The 26,983-nt window shown below is 45.4% G+C and overlaps 1 protein-coding gene across 2 annotated transcripts in view; it reads right to left on the bottom strand.

The window, feature by feature from the left end:
• Positions 1–26,983, bottom strand: part of LOC125447391 (adhesion G protein-coupled receptor E2-like) — a 94,148-nt gene that overhangs the window by 14,147 nt on the left and 53,018 nt on the right. For both annotated transcript variants that reach the window (XM_059640042.1, XM_059640041.1), the window contains 8 exons: positions 26,857–26,976; positions 25,040–25,218; positions 20,356–20,526; positions 17,922–18,125; positions 14,196–14,416; positions 7,879–7,945; positions 4,920–5,011; positions 805–973 (listed from right to left, as the gene is read on the bottom strand). In XM_059640042.1, coding sequence (XP_059496025.1) covers positions 805–973; positions 4,920–5,011; positions 7,879–7,945; positions 14,196–14,416; positions 17,922–18,125; positions 20,356–20,526; positions 25,040–25,218; positions 26,857–26,976 — 1,223 coding nt within the window. The remainder of the gene's footprint in view (positions 1–804; positions 974–4,919; positions 5,012–7,878; positions 7,946–14,195; positions 14,417–17,921; positions 18,126–20,355; positions 20,527–25,039; positions 25,219–26,856; positions 26,977–26,983) is intronic.

Here is a 26,983-nt window from a genome sequence, read left to right as displayed (position 1 = left end):
TTACAGTGAGGGGTGTGGGGTATATCAGAGAGTGTTACAGTGAGGGGTGTGGCGTATATCAGGGAGTGTTACGGTGATGGGTGTGGGGTATATCAGAGAGTGTTACAGTGAGGGGTGTGGGGTATATCAGAGAGTGTTATAGTGATGGATATGGGGTATATCAGAGAGTGTTACAGTGAGGGGTGTGGGGTATATCAGAGAGTGTTATAGTGATGGATGTGGGGTATATCAGAGAGTGTTACAGTGAGGGGTGCGGGGTATATCAGAGAGTGTTACAGTGAGGGGTGCGGGGTATTTCAGAGAGTGTTACAGTGAGGGGTGTGGGGTATATCAGAGAGTGTTACAGTGAGCGGTGTGGGGTATATCAGAGAGTGTTACAGTGAGGGGTGTGGGGTATAACAGGGAGTGTTACAGTGAGGGGTGTGGGGTATTTCAGAGAGTGCTATAGTGATGGATGTGGGGTATATCAGAGAGTGTTACAGTGAGGGGTGCGGGGTATATCAGAGAGTGTTACAGTGAGGGGTGCGGGGTATATCAGAGAGTGTTACAGTGAGGGGTGTGGGGTATATCAGAGTGTGTTACAGTGAGGGGTGTGGGGTATATCAGAGAGTGTTACAGTGAAGGGTGTGGGGTATATCAGAGTGTTACAGTATCAACGTGGAAGAGGTGCAATGTGATTTACGGAAACATTGATAAATACATTGGAAAAGGGTTGCACCGTGTGAGATGTGAAGGGTGGGAATGAGGGAGGGCCAGCTGCAGACTGCACTGATTGGCATCGCCTGGGCAGGGACAGCCTCCTACCTGTTTGTTGAGTAGACAGTGAAGTATAAAGATGAACGCTCCTTGCAGGCTGTTGACGATGGTGAATATATATGCAAAGCTGACAGTTTCTTTTTGAAAGTGGAAAATGCCAAATATCCAGGTACAGCCGAGGAGAAATAGTTGAGCAATTGCTGCCACTGTGAATGACCTGGGAGCAGGACAAAGGAAAGCAGCAACAAATTAAGCCTTTATGCTCATTATAGCTTTGGAGAACATAGAACATAGAACATAGAACATAGAACAGTACAGCACAGAACAGGCCCTTCAGCCCACGATGTTGTGCCGACCATTGATCCTCATGGATGCACCCTCAAATTTCTGTGACCATATGCATGTCCAGCAGTCTCTTAAATGACCCCAATGACCTTGCTTCCACAACTGCTGCTGGCAACGCATTCCATGCTCTCACAACTCTCTGCGTAAAGAACCTGCCTCTGACATCCCCTCTATACTTTCCACCAACCAGCTTAAAACTATGACCCCTCGTGCTAGCCATTTCTGCCCTGGGAAATAGTCTCTGGCTATCGACTCTATCTATGCCTCTCATTATCTTGTATACCTCAATTAGGTCCCCTCTCCTCCTCCTTTTCTCCAATGAAAAGAGACCGAGCTCAGTCAACCTCTCTTCATAAGATAAGCCCTCCAGTCCAGGCAGCATCCTGGTAAACCTCCTCTGAACCCTCTCCAAAGCACCCACATCTTTCCTATAATAGGGCGCCCAGAACTGGACGCAGTATTCCAAGTGCGGTCTAACCAAAGTTTTATAGAGCTGCAACAAGATCTCACGACTCTTAAACTCAATCCCCCTGTTAATGAAAGCCAAAACACCATATGCTTTCTTAACAACCCTGTCCACTTGGGTGGCCATTTTAAGGGATCTATGTATCTGCACACCAAGATCCCTCTGTTCCTCCACGCTGCCAAGAATCCTATCCTTAATCCTGTACTCAGCTTTCAAATTCAACCTTCCAAAATGCATCACCTCGCATTTATCCAGGTTGAACTCCATCTGCCACCTCTCAGCCCATCTCTGCATCCTGTCAATGTCCCGCTGCAGCCTACAACAGCCCTCTACACTGTCAACGACACCTCCGACCTTTGTGTCGTCTGCAAACTTGCTGACCCATCCTTCAATTCCCTCGTCCAAGTCATTAATAAAAATTACAAACAGTAGAGGCCCAAGGACAGAGCCCTGTGGAACCCCACTCACCACTGACTTCCAGGCAGAATATTTTCCTTCTACTACCACTCGCTGTCTTCTGTTGGCCAGCCAATTCTGTATCCAAGCAGCTAAGTTCCCCTGTATCCCATTCCTCCTGACCTTCTGAATGAGCCTTCCATGGGGAACCTTATCAAATGCCTTACTGAAGTCCATATACACCACATCCACAGCTTGACCCTCATCAACCTTACTAGTCACATCCTCAAAAAACTCGATAAGGTTTGTAAGGCATGACCTACCCCTCACAAAGCCGTGTTGACTGTATTTGATCAAGCCATGCTCTTCCAGATGGTCATAAATCTTATCCCTCAGAATCCTTTCTAACACCTTGCAGACGACAGACGTGAGACTTACCGGTCTATAATTGCCGGGGATTTCCCTATTTCCTTTCTTGAAGAGAGGAATTACATTTGCCTCTCTCCAGTCCTCAGGTACGACTCCAGTGGAGAGCGAGGATGCAAAGATCTTCGCAAGTGGCGAAGCAATTGCATTTCTCGCTTCCCAAAGCAGCCGAGGACAAATCTGATCCGGGCCTGGCGACTTGTCAATCTTAATGTTTGACAAAATTTTCAGTACATCAGCTTCCTCTATCTCTATCCATTCCAGCATGCACACCTGCTCTTCAAAGGTTTCATTCACTACACAGGTCGTTTCTTTCGTAAAGACAGAAGCAAAAAACTCATTTAGGGCTTCCCCTACCTCCTCAGGCTCCACACTCAAGTTCCCTATGCTATCCCTGATCGGCCCTACTCTTTCTTTGACCATTCTCTTATTCCTCACGTAAGTGTAAAATGCCTTTGTGTTTTCCCGGATTCCTTCTGCCAAGCCTTTCTCGTGCCCCCTCCTGGCTCTCCTCAGACCATTTTTGAGCTCCTTCCTTGCCTGCATGTAATCCTCTCTAGCTGAACTTGACCCTAGCTTCCTCCACCTTATGTAAGCTACCTTCTTCCTTTTCACTAGAAGCTCCACCGCTCTCGTCATCCAAGGTTCCTTTATCTTACCCCGTCTTGCCTGTCTCAGAGGGACATATTTACTCATCACTCCCAACAACTGTTCCTTAAACCATCTCCACATGTCTATAGTTCCCTTACCATGGAACAACTGCTCCCAGTCCATGCTTCCTAACTCGTGTCTAATCGCATCATAGTTTCCTCTTCCCCAATTAAATATCCTCCCATTCTGCCTAATCCTCTCCTTCTCCATAGCTATGTAGAATGAGAGAGTGTTATGGTCACTATCACCAAAATGCTCTCCCACCACAAGATCTGATACCTGCCCCGGCTCGTTTCCGAGCACCAAGTCTAGAATGGCCTCTCCCCTCGTCGGCCTGTCAACGTACTGCGTTAGGAAACCCTCCTGAACACACCTTACAAAAACAGCTCCATTCAAATCTTCTGCTCGAAGGAGGTTCCAATCAATATTAGGAAAGTTAAAGTCACCCATTACAACAACCCTACTGCGTCCACACTTTTCCAAAATCTGTCGACCTATGCTTTCTGCAATCTCCCTGCTGCTATTGGGGCGCCTGTAGTAAACCCCTAACGAGGTGACTACTCCCTTGCTGTTCCTAATTTCCACCCATACTGACTCAGTAGGCAGATCTTCCTCGACAATGGAAGCTTCTGTAGCTGTGATACCCTCTCTGATTAGTAGTGCTACACCCCCTCCTCTTTTTCCCCCCTCCCTATTCTTTTTAAATGTTCTAAACCCTGGAATATCCAGCAACCATTCCAGCCCATGAGAAACCCATGTCTCTGTTATGGCCACAACATCATAGCACCAGGTACTGATCCATGCTCTAAGTTCATCACTTTTATTCCTGATACTCCTTGCATTAAAGCAAACACACTTTAACCGATCCCTTGGTTCCTTCCCAGGAAAATCCTTCCCACTAGCTGGTCTACCTCTTGCTACTGCCTCACCTGCATCAACGCTCACCTCTGGTATACAGCTCAGGTTCCCACCCCCCTGCCATACTAGTTTAAACCCTCTCGAACTACTCGAGCAAACCTTCCACCCAGGACATTGGTCCCCTTCCAGTTCAGATGCAACCCGTCCTTCTTGTACAGGTCCCACCTTCCCCAGAAGGCATCCCAATTATCAACATATCTGAAACCCTCCCTCCTACACCAGCTGCGTAGCCACGTGTTCAGCTGCGCCCGCTCCCTGTTCCTCACCTCGCTATCTCGTGGCACCGGTAGTAAACCAGAGAACACTACTCTGTTCGTCCTGCTCTGCAGCTTCCATCCTAACTCCCTGAAATCACTTTTTATATCCTCAAACCTATTTCGGGCTATATCATTTGTGCCAATATGTAACACGATTTCTGGCTGTTCACCCTCCCCTTTCAGAACTTTATACACCCGATCGGAGACGTCCCGGACCCTGGCACCAGGGAGGCAACATACCTTCCGGGAATCCCGATCTTGCCCACAAAATCTCCTGTCGATTCCCCTAACTATCGAGTCCCCTACCACGAGTACTTTTCTATTCTGCCCCCTTCCCTTCTTTGCCACAGTGTCAGGCTCAGTGCCAGAGAACTGACTACTATGGCTTTCCTCTGGTAGGTCAACCCCCCCAGCAGTATCCAAAACGGTATACTTATTGCTGAGGGGAATGCCCACAGGGGATCTCTGCACTGTCTGTCTGTCCCCTTTCCTCCCCCTAACTGTAACCCATCTATCCTCGTCCTGAGCCTTAGGAGTGACCAACTCCCGATAACTCCTCTCAATTACCCCCTCTGCCTCCCGAATGATCCGTAGTTCATCCAGCTCCAGCTCCATTTCCCTAACACGGTTTTCAAGGAGCTGTAGCTGGGTGCACTATAGAGACAGATTTTTTATCAAGTCCGGTATTCTAATGCCACACATACCTGAATTTCTTCAGTTTAGGTGCGTCTTTCTGAATGGAGGACATTTTCCTTGCCAACTTGAACAGAGTTATGCAGTAGAATACCATATTAATCTGCAAACAGTGGAAAGTTTCAGTTAAGCTGTGGATGAGGAACATCTCGATTTTGTTTCTCCCATTTAATACTCTGGTTCAGAACAGACGTCCTGTCCCAGGTAAGTTACCTGATGGGTTTGAACATTTGATTGCCTTTTGTTGCACTGTCATCAAGTTCTCCCAGGCCAAAGACAGAGGTAAAGTCCCCTCTGTACCATCTCAAGCATTCTTTGTGGATCAGGTACAGTCTAAGATGGTCACACTGGTTAGCTCAGTTAGCCGGACAGCTCGCCTGAGATGCTAAAACCATCAGGTGAGTTCCTGCACCGGCTACAGTTACCACAAAGGTCTCAACTTCACCTCTCCCCAAGGCATGCCAACTGTCTGGTTAACACCCAACAGACATCTCTTTTTAACAAGAGGCTCCTTTGAGATTTTATTGATGACCACCACTACCAACAACATGGGTAACACAGTGTGGAGCTGGAACACAGCAGGCCAGGCAGCATCAGAGGAGCAGGAAAGTTGACAGTTTCTGTCGGGAACCTTCTTTAGGAAGGCCCTTCTTCTGAAGAAGAGTCCTGACCCGAAACATCAACTGTTGTAGCCTGCTGTGTTCCTCCAGCTCCACACTGTGTTGTCTCTGACTCCAGCATCGGCATTCTTGCTATCTCTGAGTGTGTTATACCAACAGCATAGAATGTTTTTGGTTTTATTAGCATGGACACTTCCACTCGGAGATGTTTTTAAAGAGTTGAAAGTCGTTCTCGAGAGCATCTGAGTATGGGACCCATCTCAGCATTATTTTTTAACTCATTCACTTGTGGAATGCGGGCATCACTGCCTGGACCAGCATTTATCACCCACCTCTAGTCATTCTTGAGAAGGTGGTGAGCTGCCATTATTGAGCAGTGATGCTAAGAAAGCGTTATTGATTTTTATGAAAACAGAAATCTGGCCCACTAATGATCTTTAGGGAAGGTAATCTGTCATCCTTATGCGGTCTGGCCTACATATAACACCAAAGTGGCTGAGTTTCAACTGGCTATCCGAAATGGCACAAGCCATTCTTTGAGTTCAAGAATAGTTAGGGTTGGACAGAGAAAGGATGAAAGCAGAAACAGTAAAAAAGAACACAGTTTGGAGTGGAAGAGATTACAATACTGTGGATGGAGTAAAGGGGTTTACTGAGAATCAGTCAGTCAGTGTGGTAGCTGATGATATAATGAAGATATGCGCAGGGCTGTCCAAGCAAGAAGTAAGGATTCTGTACTCAGAGACATGTGGTTCCAAACAGCTTCAAGCGACAAATGACTGCACATCCCAGTCACGAACAACTTGAACTCTCCCTCCCACTCCTTGGACGACATGTCCATCCTGGGCCTCCTCCAGGGCCAAAACGATGCCACCCGAAGATTGCAGGAACAGCACCTCATATTTCGCTTCAGAACCCTGCAGCCCAATGGCATCAATGTGGACTTCACAAGCTTCAAAATCTCCCCACCGCCTACTGCATCCTTGAACCAGCCCAGGTCATCCCTGCCTCTTTTCTCTCACCTATCCACTCCTCCCACCTCAACTCCCACCCCCACCTCCTACCTACCAGCCTCATCCCCACCTCCTTGGCCTGTCCATCTTCCCATGACTGACAACCCCCATCCTACTTCCCACGTACACTCACCTTTACCGGCTCCATCCCCGCCTCCTTGACCTGCCCATCTTCTGTCCACATATCTGCTCCTTAATCCATCTTCCATCCGCCTCCCCCCTTCTCTCTCTATTTATTTCAGAACCCCCTTCCCTTCCTCCATTTCTGAAGAAGGGTCCAGACCCTCCCTGCTTTCCTCCTTCAGAGGAGCAGCTTTCCTGCTCCCCTGATGCTGCTTGACCTCCAGTGTTCATCCAGCTCTATAGCTTGCTATTTCAAAGCAGGGCTGTAGTGTTGTATGGAATGTGAATCTTGAACTAAATTATTTCACCATGCATTGTCCAGATTATAGCTAGAGTGAGCACGATAGGTATCCCTAACAAATCAACACAAAAAGAACTGGGACAAGTGAAGCCTAGCCTTTATTGGTTGACCTCTCTTCTGTGGTCACCCCATTCCAAACCAAATACTGAAGAGTCTGCATCTATTTCAAACAAGGGAAACACAGTCCTAAGGCCAGATTTGGAAGGGGTCTATGAGTGGTAGGTGTGTGAAATTTGCTGCCTAAATTAGTGGCAGAGGCAGAAATTCTCACGGCATTTCTGACGTACGCTTGAAATCTCATACCATGCATGGCTTGATCAGCTTGAGGACCAGCATGAATACTGTGGGCTGAAGGGCCTCATTCTGCGCTATAAAAGATTTATGACTCTTGCTTATCCACCTACAATTGCATCTCATTGCAGCCTTGCCCCTTCAGTGAATTGCTAACTGTGTTCCCTAACTCTGTTTGCTGTTAATTGGGAATGTTCCATTGATCATGGCTCAGTGGTTAGCACTACTGCCTCACATCATCAGGGACTTGGGTTCAATTACACTCTTGTGTGTGGAGTTTGCATGTCCTCCCCACGTCTTCGTGGGTTTGCTCCCACCGTCTAGGTGTTAGGTGGATTGGCCATACCAGATTGCCCAACAGTGTCCAAGGATGTGCAGGCTAGGTGGGTTAACCTTGGGAAAGGCAGGGTCGCGAGGTGGACAGCTCTTCAGAGGGTCAGCATGGACGTAATGGGCCAAATAGCCTGCGTCCACACTGTAGGGATTCTACGATCGCCTCTTTGCAGCCAAAATGCCTCATGACTCTTTGTTTGGCCTCTGTGTTTGGTTGCCTCAGCTGGACGTCAGACTTCTCTTGACAATGAAGCCTAGCCATTCACTAAACTTTCCGTGTGGCTCTCACCATTATAATCGCACAGACTGGTCCCAGGAAGCTCCACACAAAATGGTTTTCCAGAGAGAGCCAGCAACTGCGAAAGAAAAGAAACAGACGGTTAACAGGAACAGACATTGAAGACCAGAGCGGGTCACAGACAAAGGGAGGATAGTGAACACTGTCCGCTGAGGAGATGTCAAACAGAATATTGCCAGGTAGAAATCACATGATTCAATGGAAACATTAACGTTCTAAGAGGGTACACCTTAAAGCCTTTAGATCTTAACATTGAATTGCAACTTCAGGCACTGACTGCATTATGATCAGAGGCAATGGGAACTGCAGATGCTGGAGAATCCGAGATAACAAGGTGTAGAGCTGGATGAACACAGCAGGCCAAGCATTGCCAGGCATTTCTGATGAAGGGTCTAGGCCCAAAACGTCGGCTTTTGTGCTTGGCCTGCTGTGTTCATCAGCCCCACACTTCGTTATCACTGATTGCATTATGTCTGTTTTTCTTACATTGTCTCCTCTCTCTTTCACAACCTTGCCTTGTTTATGTCTTACTTACTCTGAGAGAGAATGCTGTTTGCTCCCTTTCGCTTAACTTGCACCCATTTTCCATCTCCTTTTCTTTTTCGTTCCTACTCACAACCACTTTGTCATTTGTGCCCCTGTCTAAAGCACTTTTTAAAAAAAGACATTTCCCCACCTTTCAGTTCGGAAGAAGAGTCACACTGGATTCAAAATGTTTCTCTCTCCGCAAATGCTGCCAGACCTGCTGAGTTTCTCCAACATTCCCTGTGCTTGTTGCAGATTTCCAGCATCCTCAGGATTTTGTTTTAATCAAATGTAAGGATCTAATCTCTTTTATAAACCAAAAGAACAACGGACGTTGGGAATCAGAAACAAAAGTCAGGAATTGTTGGAAAAGCACAGCAGGTCTGATAGCATCTGCGAAGAAGAAACAAAATTCAGAGTTAACGTTTCGGGTCCAGTGACCCTTCCTCAGAAGGGTCTGCAGTTCCAAGGAAGGGTCACTGGACCCGAAACGTGAACTTTGATTTTTTTTTCTTCACAAATGCTGCCAGACCTGCTGGGTTTTTATTTAGTTTTAAAGTAACTATCAATGGTTGTTTTGTGCTCACTGTGACTGAGACTGCCTTTCAATTCCAGGTTAATTCTTCAATTTAAATCCCACCAGTGACCTGACTGGGATTTGAACCTACAACTCCAAGCCTCAGGCCTACTCAACCAATTCATTACCAATTTATGATCACCTGCCCCTATGTTTTCAGAATGAGGGATCAGTCACTTATGAGTAAGGTGAGCAGAAATTTCTTTACTTAGAGAGTCATGAATCTTTGAAACTCTCCTCTAGCGAGCTGCGGACAGTCAAGGTTGGGGTCAATAAACATTTAATCGCTATGGCTCACAGCAGGTCAGGGGTTGATGTACAAATTCAATCATGATGTTATTGAATGCCAGAAGTAGGTTCAAGGGGCTGAATGGCCTACACATGCTCCCATTTCTTGGGTTTTGCTGACTACTGCCGTAGGCTTTCTAAAACTGAAAGACAAAATATGAAGTGAGGTGCCACAGGCAGGTAAAGGTGACAAGAGAGTGCTGGAGAAACTCAGCAGGTCTGACCGCAACTGTAGACAGAAGAAAACTGAGTTCATGTTTGGAGTCCACCGACCCTTTGCTAGGACTTCTCTGGCACTGATGAAGGGTCTCTGGACCCAATATGTTTGACTTACACTATAAATAGCCTACAAACAGGGGCAGCCTGGTGGCTCAGTGGTTAGAACTGCTGCCTCACAGCGCCAGAGACCTGGGTTTGATTCCAGCCTCGGGCGACTGTCTGTGTGGAGTTTGCACATTCTCCCCGTGTCTGTGTGGGTTTCCTCCAGTTTCCTCTCACGTTCCAAAGATGTGTGAATTAGCTGGATTTGCTGGATTTGCTGGACTGGCCATGGGAAGTTACTCATAGTGTCCAGGGATATGTAGACTGGGTAGGTCAGCTATGGCATATGCCAGGTTACGAGGTGTGAGGTGTGAGATGCGGGTTTGGGTATGAGTGGGATGCTCTTCAGAGGGTCAGTGCAGATTCAATGGGCTGATTGGCCTGCTTGCACACTGCAGGGATTCTATGATTCTATTCCTCACCATAGTGTCATATCTCTCCACCTCCTACCTCCTCATGTGTTTATTCAGCTTCTTCGTAAATGCATTGAAACTATTCCCATTGGTGCACTGACAGTATTAGAGGATTAGTCATCAAGAGCCTTATGCCCTGTGGATGTCAGTTCAAATCCCACAGTGGTAGTCGGTAGGTTTCAAATATGATTAATAAATGAAAGTGTTGGATGTGGGTAAAGGTGCAACATTTAAAAGACACTTGGATAAATACATGAATAAAAAAAGTTTGGAGGGATATGGCCCAGGAGCAGGCAGGTGGGACTGGTTTAGTTTGGAGTATGGACTGGTTAGACCGAAGGGTTTGTTACTGTGCTGTATGACTCTATGGCTCTAAAAGTGTGGAATATAAACTGAGTCTCAGTAATTCCACGGTTGGCATTACTATCGACACTATGCAGAATTTAGATTGGGGGATGGAGGAGGTAAGAAGTATACGATAGGTGGAGATAGAGCCCAAAGAGAGAGAAGAGCAGTTGGATAGACAAAGGAGTGGATAATGATCAGGCCAGGAGAATGAATAGCTACTAATGGGGCTATCAGTGGATAAAAATGGGAAAATCCCATCCGGTTCTCTCATGTCCTTTAGGAAAGGAAAGTGCCATCCTTACCCAGTCTAGCCCATATGTGACTCCAGACCCAAATCAATGTGATTGATCCTTAGCTGCCCACTGAATTGGCCTTAGCAAGGACAGCTCATGGGGCAAATTGGAACAGGCAACAAAGACTGGGCAGAAACGCCCACATTTGCTAAAAGTGTTAATATAAATCGGCAAAGTGGCTGTTTGCATTCTCATCACTGTCTGTCTAAAAATATTTCTCTGGCAAACCCATTCCTACCAATCACATTGTTTTCCTGTATCAACCACCCTTTACGTGCAAACAAACTAAAAGTAAATCTGATTTGTCTGTTGTAAGAGGTGAGTTAGCAGACAGGAAAGAGAGATTTAAGACTTGGCTTGTGCACCTCTCACTGCAGGTGACAGGCAGAAGCTGATCCCTATCAGAAACATCAAAGATTGATTCACCTGAGACTGCTAGGATCTAAAAATACACTTCTATGGAATAGATTTCCCTGCTGCGTTCATTATTTAAAGTTTTAGCAAAGATCTGTAGCTCAGGTTATGGGGGAGGTTGTTGACTTGCTCATCATGACATTATGCAGGGAGCCACTGATGAAGCGATGTTATTCTACTCCACTTGGAATTTATATTGTCCGGTCCGTTATGGTAAGTACTGTCATTTCCGGTTTCATTCTGTATGGTTTTTTTATATGGGGTCCAATTCTATATGTTTGTTGATTGCATTATGGGTGGAGAGCCATGCCTCTAGGAATTCCCACAGGTCCACAGCCACATTATGACAAACACTCACAAGGATTAAAGATCCCATTCCCACAACTTGCAGAACCAATGTGGTTTACAAAATACTATGCAACAACTCCCACAAACATTACATCAGACAGACAGGAAGGAAACTAGCCGTCAGAATGAACATCACCTAGTAGCAAAACAACATAATGAACTTTCTCAAATATCGGTACACGCAGACAGTGAAGGCCATCAGTTTAACTGGGACCGTGTAACTGTAGTAGCCCAAGCCAAACATAGACACGCACGGGAATTCCTAGAGGCCTGGCTCTCTGCCCACAATGCAATCAACAAACATATAGAATTGGACCCCATGTACAAACCCATAGAGAATAAAACCAGAAATGACAACACTCACCATAACAGACCGGACAGTATAAATTCCAAGCGGAGTAGAACAACATCAATGATGCTACCCAACATTGTGATGCAATGCCTGAACAAAAACAAGCCAGCTCAGCGAGCAAGTCAACAACCTTTGTTTGGAATTCTCATGGCACTTTTTGAAGTTTCTGATGCACATAAAGTAAAGAGATTTCAAGAGAAAAGCAGCAGGAATGTTGAAGACTCTGGAGGCAAAATAATTTCTTTTGAGCTCTGTCATGTCATCTCATCGGGCACCACAATGCCCCCAAGAAATTACTCCTGTTCTGGTAAGAGTGATTTACGAGCATGGCAATTGAGTCAATGATGGATTGGGAGGGCTTCATTTGAGATTTGGGATCTGAAATCTGACCCCAGAGCTGGAATAAACAGTGTGGATATTCCAAGCACTGGGTCCACCCTGTCCTGATGAAGGAGCAGTGTCTGAAAGCTGGAGATTTTTAATAAACCTGTTGGACTATGACCTGATGTCGTATGACTTCTGAACCTGACTGAAAGAGCTTACAAGTGACACAGGAAGAGTTAAATCTTGTGGGAGGGAGCCCTCCCCTCTTCCAACATATCTAAGGCCGCTAGATTGCAGTGGCATGCACCTATGTGTAAGAAACATCTTGCAGCAGTATAGATTGAAGATTGACCACGTAAGAAGTAGAAATGTAGGTCTGTTTCTATAGCGCTGAGGTCTCTTTAAACTGAAGGCCACAGTATTGGTGTCAGATTGTGCAGGTTGCAGCTGGAGCAAATGCAAGATTGCTCTGCGTTTGAAAAGAGAAATGTACGAGAAGAGGATAGAATAGCAATTTATCATCACGTCTATTTTTGCAAAATAAAATACAGTGAGAAGTTTTATAAGTCTCCATACCACAGCAGGGGCATTAATGACAGAAGTCATACATCAGATGAAAAAAGTAAAAGTTAAGACAGAGTTCATCTGACTTTTGTCTCTGACTGAATTAGCATAGTCTTGTCATCTCTGCTGCTAAATTGTCCTGTGCCACGCTCCTCCACTCTGCTGACACTGCAATTAGACCCAAACTGCCTTTCTTAATTCCCCCACTTCTCTTTACTCTGCCATGGGATGTGGTCATCATTGACAGGAAAAAGATACATTTTTAATCACCCTGTTTGGATATGTAATGGCACTTGGTACTTGAACCCTAACTCTCTAAGCTTTTTCTAACATTTTATTCATGGGATAAGGGCATCGCTGGCCAGACTTACTACTCATCCCTAATTGCCCAGAGGGCAGTTGCGAGTCAGCCACATTGCTGTGAGTCTGGAGTCACATGTAGGCCAGACCAGGTAAGGATGGCAGTTTCCTTCCCTAAAGGACAATAGATGGATTTTTCTGACGCTAGGATCATTGTCATCATTAGACTCTTAATTCCAGATATTTTTATTGAATTCAAATCCCACCATCTACCATGGCAGGATCCAAATCCCAGTCCCCAGAACATTACCTGGGTCTCTAGGGCAACAATGCATCAATAATACCACTTGGCTGTCACCTTCCCTAGAAGTAGGGACATTACCATTCTTCTATTAAAGCCTCAACATCAATAACAAACCTAATTGCCCTTGGAATGAATAGTCTGCTTCGGTGGGTAGTTAGAAGCCAACCCCAATGTGGTGGGTCTGGAGTCACATGTAGGACAGACCCTAAAGGACATTAGGCATTTTTTTTAACGACAATAGCTATCATGGTCATTCTATTCCAGAATTATTTGTAAAATTGAAATGACACTGAGGTGCCAATAACAGGATTTGAACCCATGTCATCCAATGCAATTTGCCTGTCTTTCCCAACTATTTCTCCAGTGGTATTAGCATTATGGTAGTCTGACCCTTAGCCAATGTGAGATATATGAGAAACACGTCAGGGATTCAGAAATCCTTTACTCTTTTCACGAGTTTGTAATTATAGCAGCAGAAATGATTGCACATTTAATAGAGGTAATACAGTGCAGAGCTGGATGAACACAGCAGGACAGGCAACATCAGAGGAGCAGGAAAGCTGGTGTTTTAAGTTGGGACCCTTCGTCAGAAAGAAGATTCCTGAAGAAGGATCTCAACCTGAAACGTCGACTTTCTAGCTCCTCTGATGCTCCGTGGCCTGCTGTGTTCATCCAGCTCCGCACTCTGTTATCTCATGGGGCAAAGTAGTGTTTGGGATTATTAGATCAGTCATGATCTCATTGAACAGTGAAACAAACTTGGTGGGCTGAATGGCCAACTTCTGCTCTTATGGTTTTATGAACTAGACCCATCTTGCATACAAGCAACCTCCCAGATTTAAACAGACAGAGCTCTTATTACTTTGGTGTTTGAAGTTTGAATCATGAGCACATTCCAGAGCTCGTAACAACATATCACTGGGAATGGGATACGTACTGTTTTTTGGTTCCGTAGCCCTCTCTCCCGACGGCGACTGAGATCCCAACAACTAGAAGTGGCAGTCCGTAGCCAAACGGGAGCATGTGCCGCTTTCTGAGGCAGCCTGCATTGAAAACCTTCACCACCATTAGAAAGAGCTGTATCCCTTCCAGGCACATCCAGGCAAACACAGTCAGGAAGAAATAATGCAGAAAGCCGGCGATGAATGCACAAGCGAGCTAAAAAAGAACGATGGGGGTTTGAGTGTTTTCTCTCCACCAACAGAGAAGCATTTCTCCCAGTGAATAGTGACGCCACCATCCACTTGGGTGTCAGGGATGGAAATTGCAAACATTTAATCAATTGTGCTCTGGTCTTGGCCTTGACTTTTTATGAAATATGTACCAAATTTTTTTTAATTGCTTCTGTTACTGTTTGATCAGTTATGATGCCAATTCCTGAATGTTTTATAAATTACTTTCACTGAACATGGATATCGCAGATTGGGTCAGAATTTATTGCCCGTCCCTAGTTATCCCTTGAGAAGGTGGTGGCGAGCTGCCTTCTTGAACTGCTGCAGTCCATGTGCCGTGGGTCAACCCACAAAATGCTAGTAGGGAAGGAATTCATAGGTTTTGTCCCAGCGACACTGGAAGGAGTAACGATACAATGATTAGAAAGTGTCTGGTTTAAAGCAGAAAGTTTAAAATGATGGTATTCTAGTATACCTACTGCCAATGTTCTTCTGTGTGGTAGAGGTCCTGGGTTTGGACAACTATGGTTTTGAGATTACCTTAGGCCTATTAGTGAGCTGGATATTGCTCTCAGGAACAAAAGCAAAGTTGCTGGAAAAGCTCAGCAGGTCTGGCAGCACCTGTGAAGGAACAAACAGAGTTAACAAACTGGGTCCCTCAGAACTCGGGAAGGGTCACCAGACCCGAAACATTAACTCTGTTTTATCCTTCACAGATGCTGCCAGACCTGCTGAGCTTTTCCAGCAACTTCTGTTTTTGTTCCTGATTTACAGCATCCGCAGTTCTTTTGGTTTTTAATTGGATATTGCTCTCGCCCTTTTTTCATAATCTTTAGGCACATTTTATTTGTCTTACCTCTGTACTCAGTTCCAGTCTTCCTGCTATAGGGAAGATACTGTGCAACTTGGAGGGGTTCAGAAAAGATTTACAAGGATGTGCCAGGGTTGGAGGGTGAGGCTGCAAATGCCGTTTTCCCTGAAGCATCAGAGTAATCTTATGGGGGTTTATAAAATCTTGAGGGGCCTGGATAGGATGAATAGCCCGGGTCTTTTTCCCAGGCCAGTGGAGTCCAAAACTAGAGGGGCATAGGTTTAAGGCGAGAGGGGAAAGATTTAAAAGGGACCTAAGAGGCACTTTTTCACACAGAGGGTGGTGTGTGCATGGAATGAGCTGCCAGAGGAAGTGGTGGAGGCTGGTACAGTTACAACATTTAAAAGGTATCTGGATGGATGCATGTATAGGAAGAGTTTAGAGGGTTATGGGCCAAAGGCTGGCAAATGGGTCTAGATTAATTTAGGATATCTGGTTGTCACGGACTGGTTGGACCAAAGGGTCTGTTTCTGCGTTGTATGTCTCTATGACTCTCTATGACTCCATGACTTAATAAGCCTCACAATCATCAGTGAGAGTTCCTTTCTATAGTCCTTTCAACGAAGTGTGGGCATACTGTAACTTTAAGAGGTGTATTTTGTCCTTTCTATGCTGCAGAGAGGTTTTAAGACAGAAACACAGAGCAGACTACTAGACTACAGTAAACTGCTTGTGAGGCCTTGAGGTTTTTTGTTAAAGTTGGAACAAGAGAAGCAGCCTGGATGGGTGTGGTCAAGCTCTCACATAAGCAGGATTTTTAGTTTATAGTTTTCAGCAGTTGTTGCTGAAGTGTCAGCATGATTGGGAGGAAGCTGCCATAAATCTCTGCCTGCTGCTACACTCCCATAATTTTCCCTTGATGTTTTATTTTATCACCTGGGGTGCTGGAGTTGCATTCGAGATAATTTGTTTGCTGAATCTGCATTTTTTTTTTGCCTAGGGTGTGTTTATGGGATGTTACTATATTGGAACAATTAATTAGTAACAGTCACTGTATCTAGTATTCTGTTAAGTTTTCCAATAGAGTTATTATTCAAATTCCTTCTTTGTTTTAACAAGGTGTAGAGCTGGATGAACACCGCAAGCCAAGCAGCATCAGAGGAGCAGGAAAGGTGATGTTTCGCGTCTGGCATCAGCCTTCCTTGCTCCTCTGATGCTGCTTGGCCTGCTGTCTTCATCCAGCTCTACACCTTGTTATCTCAGATTCTCCAGCATCTGCAGCTCCCACTATCTCCTTCTTTGTTTTGTTGTATTTTAACATGGGGGATTAATAAAGTATGTTTTGCTTTAAATCCAGCAGTTTGACCAATTGAATCACATCTGGAATGCGACACCTTGCATTTACCTTTAAAATAAGAAAAAGCTAAGGTTTAGACAATCTTCTGAAGATTTTCACGGGGCTTTGTCTGGTCCACAACAAAAGACATGGTCTCATGGTCCCAGTTTGGTTTAGCTACATTTCCCTCTCAGTGATATGAATGTTTTCTCATCTTGACCCGAGTGCCAGAGTCCTAGGGAACAGAACCTCCCTTTCCTACATCACTCCATCACCCATGTGTTAAATTTTCTATTGTCTTTGCCCCTTTTGCAATTGCAAAGGACCTGTAATCTCGAAAGTACCCTCTCAATTTGTGTCCCGTTTTCTGATAATGTTTCAGCAGAGGTCCCTCCTTCGATATGGCCATTTGCTAATCGTGGCCCAAGCCATGACAAACTTACCCCCTTCTTAAACTCCCCTCACCCCAATTGAAACATGCCCATGCTCAGAATGGCAACACGCCCCCCCTGGAGCTCTCCAACTCCACGGGCCTTTCAGCGACTCTCTCTAAAGTTAGAAACATGACTTACGTTCTAGATTGTCTCGAGAATGGGGTGCCCAGTGCAACATTTCTTTGCACCAACTCAAACCCAGCCATTATCGGGCAGACGATCAGAAGTGAGAATAAAAGTAGGGAGCTCTTGGTAAAAATAGATGTGGTTCTAGCCAGACCACAGTTGGAATACCATGAACAGTTTTGGTCTCCTTTTCAAAGGAAAGATAGACTGGTATTGGAGGCAGTCCAGAGATAGTCCACTGAGCTGCGAGGTGGAGGGACTATTTTATGAAGAGATATTGAGTAGGTTGAGTCTGTATTCATTGGAGATTAGAAGAATGAGATGCGACCTTACTGAACCACACAAATTCTTTGGGGACTTGACACAGCAGATGTGGTAAAGTTGTCTCCCCTTGTGGCTGTGACAAGCATAATCTTGGCATAAGAGTTGCCCATTTAATACAGAGATCAGGAGGAATTTTCTGCTCTCAGAAAGTAGCGAATCTTTGGAATTCTTTACTGCAGAGGGCTGTACCAATTAAGTATATTTTAGACTGTGACAGATTTTTAACTAGTAAGGAAATTAAAGGTTATGGGGAAAAGGCAGGAAAGTGGAATTGAGGATTATCAGATCAGCCCTGAGTTCAATGAATGGTAGCGCAGTATCAGTGGGCTGAATGGCCTACTTCTGCTCCTACGTCTTACAGTCTTGTGGATTAATTATAGCATTGGGCACCAGGTCAGAGTGTCTGGTGTTCACTGATATTACAATGATAACAAGACGCGGATACAGAATAATTGCTCACCTGGTGACTGGTTTGGGAGATGCCAACGAGGAACAGGAGCTCTGCTAGGAACAGACAGAGGCACAGGTGGGCATGGATGGTAGTACGAGTGCTTCGAATTGCCCGGCATGCCAGGAATGTGATGAATGAGATGATGAGACACACAAGAGAGATGCTTATTCCTATGTATGAAATCAGACTGAGGTTCAGCAGATGCCAGGGATCCTGCAGGATGAGAAATGATCAGTATAAACACTTAATATCCATCGTATGCTTCTGTGCCCACATCAAATTGCTGACTATTTCTCTTCAGTGCATCCTGTTTCATGTCTTGCATTCCTCATAGTTTGCCAGTCGTGGCCTATGCAAGTTTCATTCAAAATACAAGCACTTCAGGCCCAATGTTTTAATCTCAGCTAGTGAATCTTCACTGGGTCCACTATAAACCAGTGACTTGGAGATTTCATGCTGGTATAGAGACCAACTGGTGTAACGATATCACCATCTATATGCCTGTTGCAACATTTCTTGAGAGTTTGCAATGGGTTTTAATCATTCCATTATCAAGGGGTTATCAAACATGATCTCAATTTTTGCCCTTATACACAATGCTCAACCTAGCTATTGCTTAGGCAACATGGTTGGCTGCAATTGTGATGCTTTCATTGCTGGATAGCCCACCGACAACAACTCACTCATCTGTAGTGCACTTGTGACTCTTCAAATGTCTTACAGACTAGGGGCTAGCAGAGAAGCCATGGAAAAGCAAGAAAATTCCTGCCAAAGGTATCACAGACATGTTCTTCAAACACTTTTGATGACAGGCTTCAGTTCTGAGGTACACACGAGGTAAATAAGCAGGCAATGCAGGATAGGGGAACTGACTGGAAACCATCCCATCGAAATGGATTGCCAGATGGAAGAATGCGGGTAGGGGTGGAATGGTGGACACTCACATAGGAAATAGAAAGAGACAGACAGAAAAAAAGGAGAGAAGGAGGAGAGAGAGGAAAGAGATATGCATGAAAGTGACAGAGATAGGAAAGGGTGGGGAAAGGGGAAGGGGAGAGAAAGACGGGAGAGTGGAGAAGGAGAAAGAGAGAGAGAGAAAGAGAGAAGTAGGAGAGAGAGAAGAGACAGAAAGGAGAAAGAGGTAGAGGAGAGAGAAAGAAGGGAGAGAGGAGAAAGATGAGAGAGAGACAGAGAGAGGAAAGAGAGAAAGGAGAAAGTGAGAGAGAGGTGAAAGAGGTAGGAGAGAGTAGAGAGAGAGAGAAGGACGAGAAGAGAAAGAGAGAGAGGAGAAAGACAGAAGAAAGACAGAGAGAGAGAAGGGAGAGACAGAGATACAGCGAGCCACAATCTAGCATCTTGCAGAGGGATGACAGCTTGGGGAAACATACTGAAGGACATGTGGAGTAGTTGAAAGAGCCATCAGCTTTAACAAATAATGGCAGAATAACACAAAGAGTAGCAATCACTTTCCTGATATTCATCCAGCAGCGTGAGCACTATACCTAAGAGATTTACCAGGATGTTGCTGGGTATAGTATGTTTGAGTTATAAAAAAAATGCTGGATGGCCTAGGACTTTTTTCATTGGAGTGTAGGAGGTTGAGAGACGATCTTACAGAAGTTTATAAAATAGACAGATAAATAGTCTTTTCTCTAGGGTGGGGGAATTTCGAGACTGGGGGGACATTTGTAAGGTGAAGGGAGAATGAAAGAAGAGAAGCAATTTTTTTACGCAGAGGGTGGTTCATTTGTGTAATGAATTTATAGATGAAGTGGTGGATGTGGGTACAGTTACAACACTTAAATGACATTTGGGTAAGTACATGAATAGAGAAGGTTTGGAGGGATATGGGCCACGAGCAGATAGATGGGACTAGTGGGATTATGGACAGCATGGACTGGTTGGACTGAAGCATCTGCTTCCATGCTGTATGCCTCTATGATGCTATGAGTCTATGACTAACACATACTGAGTAAGTCCATTCGCACATTCTGCTCAACTTTCCATTCTCATGGCTTGTGGTCATGCCAACATTGAGAGCACCCATATTAACTTCCAGACTAGAGATTGTGTATGTTGCTTGTAACAGTGCAGTTGCACACTCTGTATGGTAAGTGGTGTACATAGTGAGTTTCTGCTACCTCTATCATCATTTTGTGCATCATCACGTGCAGTTAATCAACAGATCCTGAACAATGCCAAAGGCAATTCTTTCCTAAACCATCAGAAATCTTACTCACATGCAGCTTTCAGTTAGAGTCCTGGAGGCACACAGCAGGCCAGGCAGCATCGGAGGAGCAGGAAAGGACCCGGTCCTGACCCGAAACGTCAGCTTTCCTGCTCCTCTGATGCTGCCCGGCCTGCTGTGTTCCTCCAGCTCCGCACTGTGTTATCTCTGACTCCAGCATCAGCAGTTCCTACTGTCTTTCAGTTGGTACTGTACCTGGATCTCATACAGTGCCATAAGCACTGCAAAGCTGGTTAGATGTGTGCACATGCAGGTCGTGTGGGTCGCGTTAGACTGTACCACACTGCAGCCTTCTCGGGACCAATGGCTTCCGCTTCGCGTGCGGTTCAATGAGACGCAGACAACTTGGACTTGAGGTTTCTTCTCCTGGATCAAGAATATAATAAAGAGTGAAACAGTCATACAACATGGAAACCAAATATCCGGGACCAACTAGTTCACACAGACCATCTTCCAAAACTGAGCCAGTCCCACCTGCCTGTGTTTGGCCCATATCCCTCCAAGCCTTTCCTGTTCATGTACTTATTGAAATGCCTTTTAAATGTTGTAACTGTAGCCACATCCTCCACTTCCTCTGGCACTCCATTCCACACACTTTGTGTAAAGAGTTGCGTCTCATGTCCTTTTTAAAACTTTCTCCTCTTACCTTTTAAAAAAACATGCCCCTTCGTCTTGAACACCTCCACCCAGGGAAAAGACCCTCACTATTCACTTTATCTACACCCCTCATGATTTTATAAAGGTCTCAGCAGTCAGGTTTTCGGCTTTGTTCAATAGAACCATCTAGTGAGTTGCCTCATTAAACGAAGGCCCTGCCTAAGCAGCAACATCAGCAAAGCTCCACACTACCTTACTCTCCGAACAGCAAAACCATCTGCCTTTCCTTCAGTTGTTAAGGCAATGTTGTGGGGCGGGCATGAAATCCTGATGAAATGAACAGAAGTGGGGGTGTCCTGTATTGGTCAGCTGATAAGGTACCATGTCAAAGGTTGCAACACAATGTAAAAGCGCTTGTTGCAAGGATTAATGAGTCATCAGGCCGAACAGACTGGTTGCCCAACAGGAAACAATGTGGGTGGGTGGACTGTATCAGACTGGGGGAGCTATAATTCGTGGAGAGCCACAGGGAACAAATACTCGAGTCCTCATGTATTTACAATCTGTGTCAATGATTTGGATAAGGCAGCCAAATGTATGGTAGCTCCATTTGTTAATGACTCTGAGACAGATAGGAATGTGAAGGGGAGGTAGAGAGTCTGCAAAGGAATAGAGACAGGCCAAGGGACTGGGCAAAGTGTGGCTTCTCCATTCTGGCGAAGAAAATGGAAAAATATTGTTCAACTGGAGACTTAATGGTACAGAGGGATCTGCATGCTTCAGTCATATAAATCTTAAAGTTAATACGCAGATACAGCAAGTCATTAGGAATGTCATTGTTACTGCAATGGAGTGGAATGTAAACGTAGGGAGATTGTACACCAGCTTTGCCCAGTTTTAGTGAGGCCACCCAAATAAAAGGAAAATATCACAGACACTGGAAATCTGAAACAAACATGGAGAATGGTGCAGAAACACAACAGACTTAGCGACGTCTGTGGAGAGAGAAACACAGTTAGTGCTTCGAGTCTAATATAAGGCTCTAAGTTCTTTTGAAAAGTCATACCAGACTCGAACTGCTAACTCTACTTCTGTCTTCACTGATGCATGCCAGACTTGCTGAGTTTCTTCAGCGTTTTCTGTGTTTGCCGCAAATTGAGTGTTGGGGCACAGAGGAGAAGCTGAACAGAACAAGCTTATGGAACTCCCCAGCATAGGGTCAGCTTGTGTAACAGCTGCATTTTGAAAATGAGAGGCGAACCCACTGAAATGTATTGTATTCTGCAAAGATTTGACAGGATGGAGATTGAGAAGTCACATATCTTGAAGAGGACAGGGACAATGATTCAGGTTGTCAATCTTCAACTTCATCAGGAAGAAGAGGAAATATTTGAAGGGAAACGGAGGAAGTGGGGTGTTGGGGGCATGCGAGAGAACAAAGGGGATGCTGTGTTACAGCAGTCACCGGGAGACATTAAAAGGCAAACAGGATGAGACTGGAAGTCTAGGCGTCATTGTCTCTGTATAAGTGGTCAGCCATTCAGGACTGAGATAAGGAGAAACTTAAGTGTGTGCAAACCCCCTTGGAATTTTCTTCCTCACAAAGGTGTGCCTCAGCTCTCCTGTTCAAAACTGAAATCAAGATCCTTGGAATTTAAGGGAAACAGGGTTGGACAGTGAGCTGGAAGATCACTAAAGTCATAGAGCCATACAGATGTAAAGCTCAGAAACAGACCCTTTGGTCAAACCAGTCCATGCTGACCAGCTATCCTAATAAATCTAGTCCCATTAGCTAGCATTTGGCCTATATCCCTCTAAACCCTTCCTGTTCATGTACCCATTCAGATGATTTTTAAATGTTGTAACTGTACCAGCCCCCACCACTTCCTCTGGCAGCTCATTCCATACACACACCACCCGCTGTGTGAAAAAGTTGCCCCTTAGGTCCCTTTTAAACTTTTCCCCTCTCGCCTTAAACCTATGCCCTCTACTTTTGGACTCCCCCACCCTGGGAAAAAGGCCTTGGCTATTCACCTTATCCATGCCCCTAATGATTTTATAAACATCTATAGGCTCACCCCTCAGCCCCCGACACCCCAGGGAAAATAGACCCCAGCCTTTTCAGCCTCTCCCTGTAGCTCAAACCCTCCAACCCTGGCAACACCCCTGTAAATCTTCTCTGAACCCTTTCGAGCTTAATAACATCCTTCCTATATAGTGACAGTGAGTGATTGTTATCCCAAGTAAGTGCAGAAATGGCTGGAATTACTCAACAGGGAGCGAGAAAGAAAGAGTTCATTTTTTAGGTTGATGATATTTTTTCATGACTGGAAGGAGATGTCTTAAGAATCGTAGAATCCCTACAAGTGCATAAAGCAGCCATTCAGCCCCTTGATTTTGCACCGATCCTCTGGAGACCATGCTAGCCAGACCCACACACCTCTATCCAATAATCCTGCAGTCCCTATGGTGAATACCCCTAGTCTGCACATCGTGGGACACTTTCCCATAACCCATCTACCTAGCTTGCACAGCTTTGGGCTGTGGGAAGAAACCGGAGCACCCGGAAGAAACCCACGGAGACACAGGGAGAAAGTGCAAACTCCACTCAGACAGTCACCCGAGCCCTTGTCCCTGGTGCCCTAGTGCTAACTAATGAGCCCTGTGGCATGCAACATTTGGGAAAGATCCAAAGCGATGGTCAATCATAAGGTGTGAGTTACAGGAGAGAATGAAAAGGGTGGAGGTGTAAAAATGGGCGAGGTGACTGGAGGTGGATATTGGAAAAGAAAATAAGTAAAGGGTGGAGCAGGGGTGTTCATGGCTGTAGCTGGATTTTGGAATTGTGCCTGCGGTTTGATCATTTTAAGTTCAATCCGATCCTCTTTCGCATACTTTATCCAACAGGAGCTGTGTGGAGGGTCCGCTTAGTTGAAGTCAGGTGATCTCTGCAGGGATTGTAATAAGGTCGGCCGGGTGGACCGACAGAGTATGAGTTCCCTGATTGGGGCTGTTAACCTGGTCCAATCAGGGAGCCCTGGCTGACAGATATAAACAGGAGGGTCAGAGGAAGAAGCCCCCTAATCCTAACCCCAAAGCGTCACCTTTCTTACTCCTCTGATGCTGCCTGGCCTACTGTGTTCCTCCACGTCCACACTGTGTTATATCTGACTCCAGCATCGGCACGTCTTACTCTGGGTCAGAGGTTCTGTTCAATTTGGGAGCTAGATCCGAGGGAGCCATACAGTTAGTTCAGTTGCCATTTAGCTTTCTCTTTTCCGGGGGAAATGACCCATTTCCTGATGCCAGATTGGGATGCAACGACCACGGGACTCACTATCTCGTTTTGTTCCACCTCTGCAATGATTTATTTTCCCCAGTTGTTTGTCTGTTTGTGCATTGGGGGAGTTTATGAGGAGATTAAAGAGTTAGGCAATGTTATAAGCTCGTAGTTTGTCTTTGCTCACTTACAACTACAGTCCAATCGCTCATCATAAATAACAATTCTAGTTCAGTACAGAAACCTGGTCTGTCCTTTCTATCAAAGGCAAAATGGGGCTCTGGCCACTCCTTAAAAAACGTCTCTGACATTTGGCAAGACTGCGGGAATAGCAATGCCCAATTCATGCCACTTTATCTGGGTGGCATGGTGGTACAGGAGTTAGTACTGCTGCCTCACAGCACCAGGGACCCTGGTTTGATTCCAAACCTCGGGCGACTGTCGGTGTGGCATTTGCTCATTTTCCCTGTGTCTGCGTGGTTTCCCTCCCACAGTCAGTGTGGATTGGCCGTGCTAAATTGTCTACAACTGCACTATAACACTGGCTTCATGGGGAAGTCTTTGTCCATTACAAGAATCCATGGCCCTATTTCAGAGAATAGCAAAGGAGACATAGAGTCATAGAGGCAAACAGCATGGAAACATACCCATTGGTCCAACCAGTCCATGCCTACCATGCTGCCAAACTAAACTGGTACGACTTTCCTGGATTTGCCCCATATCCGCCCAAACCTTTCTCTTGTCACCTTAAAAATGTTGCCTCTAATTGTGTAGGCCAGGTTGGTTGGCCGTGGGAAATGCAGCATTACAGGGTGACAGGGGGTGGGTCTGAGCAGGTTGGGCGGTTGGAGTGGATTTTATGGGCCGAATGACCTGTGGGGATTCTATGATTCTACCCAGACATCAGAAAGGACCTGCCGATCACATGATGGATGCTCCAAAAAGGCTAGCAATGGTCAAATGAGCTGAGTGGCCTGTTTTCTCAGCCGATGTCTGACTCACCCTTTCGTTGCGGAAGGTGATGTTGATGGGCTCGACAAGGGCCTGGTCGTTCTTGCGGGTGGAGGTGACGGTCAGAACATGGGAATTCAGCCGTAGGCTGCCATCCTCTTTGCTATCCAGGGAGCCGTTCAGCACCGTGTCCATCTCAGAGAAGGCGATGAGCGCCACGCTAGCAAAACCTGCCGAGGTGGAGCGAGAGGTCAACTTTCCCAGCGGCACGGTTACCACAGCAAAAGCTCCCCACCAACCGCAGGACTCCGCAACCATTTGCGTATCCCAGACGGGCCTTTCCCAGGCCTAAAGTAAAAGGCTCATGCCATTACACTGAATGGGACAAAGGTAATAGAGGCATGAAATGTTGTGGCCGAACATTAGCCTTTCTGAGAAGCTGGCACAAAAGAGAAATGGACAGATCAGCCACGGTGTTATTGAACAGTGGAGTAGGCCCGAGAGGCCTGAATAGTCTCCCCATGCCCCATCTCCTACAGTTTATTCCTATGTCTCATGATATCTTAATCGAAGTTGAACTGAGAAAACGGCCCAGTCCCCAGCTCTGACCTGATTGAAAACATAACTCCACCGTCCAAGCTCACAAGGCTGAATGTTCTCCAGCAGGAGTGTCTGCGATAAATTAGAAACCTCTCGGATTTTTTCTGGCCAATGTTTAGCCCTCATGGAACATTGCAGAATCCACTTGGTCAGGCTTCAGGTGTCAATCAGAGATTTCTGTTCAGTGATTGGCTGCTGCTTTTCTACGCCTCAACACTATAACACTGGCTTCATGGGCAAGTCTTTGTCCAAATCAAGATTCCATTGCCCTATCTCAGAAAATAGCAAAGGAAACGAGAGCCATACAGGCAAACAGCATGGAAACATACCCTTTGGACCAACCAATCCATACTAACCATGTTCCCAAACTAATGTGTTACCTGCATTGGCTCATATCCCTCCAAACCTTTCTCTTCTCACCTTAAAAATATACCCCCCTAGTTTTTCTTCTACAACACTACCCAGAGCCCTATCGTTAATTGTATAAGTCCTGCCTTTAGTTGTTTTTATCAAAATACAATATCCAAATTAAATTCCATCTGCCCCTCCTCAGCCCATTGACTCAATTGATCAAGATCTCTTTGTAATCTCAGGTAACTCTTTTTCATTGCTGGCTTCTCAAACTGTCTTTCTGTCACTCATTTACAACATTTTCAACACAACATAGAACTTGACTATTGGTGAAACTGAAAATATCTTGTTGATACGTTTTCCTTATTAGACCAGTTTGCAACAGCAACAATTTAAAAGGGAGCATTTTGTGGGAATGTTTACCTGGTCAGGACAATTTGCAAGAACACCAATTTAAAGGGACACATTTTGTTTGAATGTCTTCCCCATCAGGACAATTTGCAAGAACACCAATTTAAAGGGGCACATTTTGTTTGAATGTCTTCCTCATCAGGACAATTTGCAAGAACACCAATTTAAAGGGACACATTTTGTTTGAACGAATTCCCCATTAGGATAATTTGCAAGAACACCAATTTAAAGGGGCATATTTTGTTTGAACGAATTCCCCATTAGGATAATTTGCAAGAACAGCAATTTAAAGGGACACATTTTGTTTGAACGAATTCCCCATCAGGATAATTTGCAAGAACACCAATTTATAGGGCAACAACATTAAATGTTGTATGGGAAGAGAGTGCTGGCTGGTTGGTGCATAGACTCTTGTACAGGCTTTGCCATAAAGTGTACATCAGTTAGTTGATGACTGACTGTTATGGTATTAGACAGTTATTGAGGGACCAAGATGAGGGATTTACCAGGATCCTCTCCATCAGTGACTGCCCGCCAGTGGATATCCATCTGGTTCCCCTTCACTGATAGTGACGCAGTTTCCTTGTCTAAGAAGTAACGCCCTCGTATCACCTCCATTTGAACCTCTAAGGA

Source organism: Stegostoma tigrinum, chromosome 35 (assembly GCF_030684315.1).
Source record: "Stegostoma tigrinum isolate sSteTig4 chromosome 35, sSteTig4.hap1, whole genome shotgun sequence".
NCBI classification, from domain to species: domain Eukaryota; kingdom Metazoa; phylum Chordata; class Chondrichthyes; order Orectolobiformes; family Stegostomatidae; genus Stegostoma; species Stegostoma tigrinum.
The sequence above is the reverse complement of the archived record's forward strand: the minus strand, read 5'-3'. Positions and strand labels throughout refer to the sequence as shown.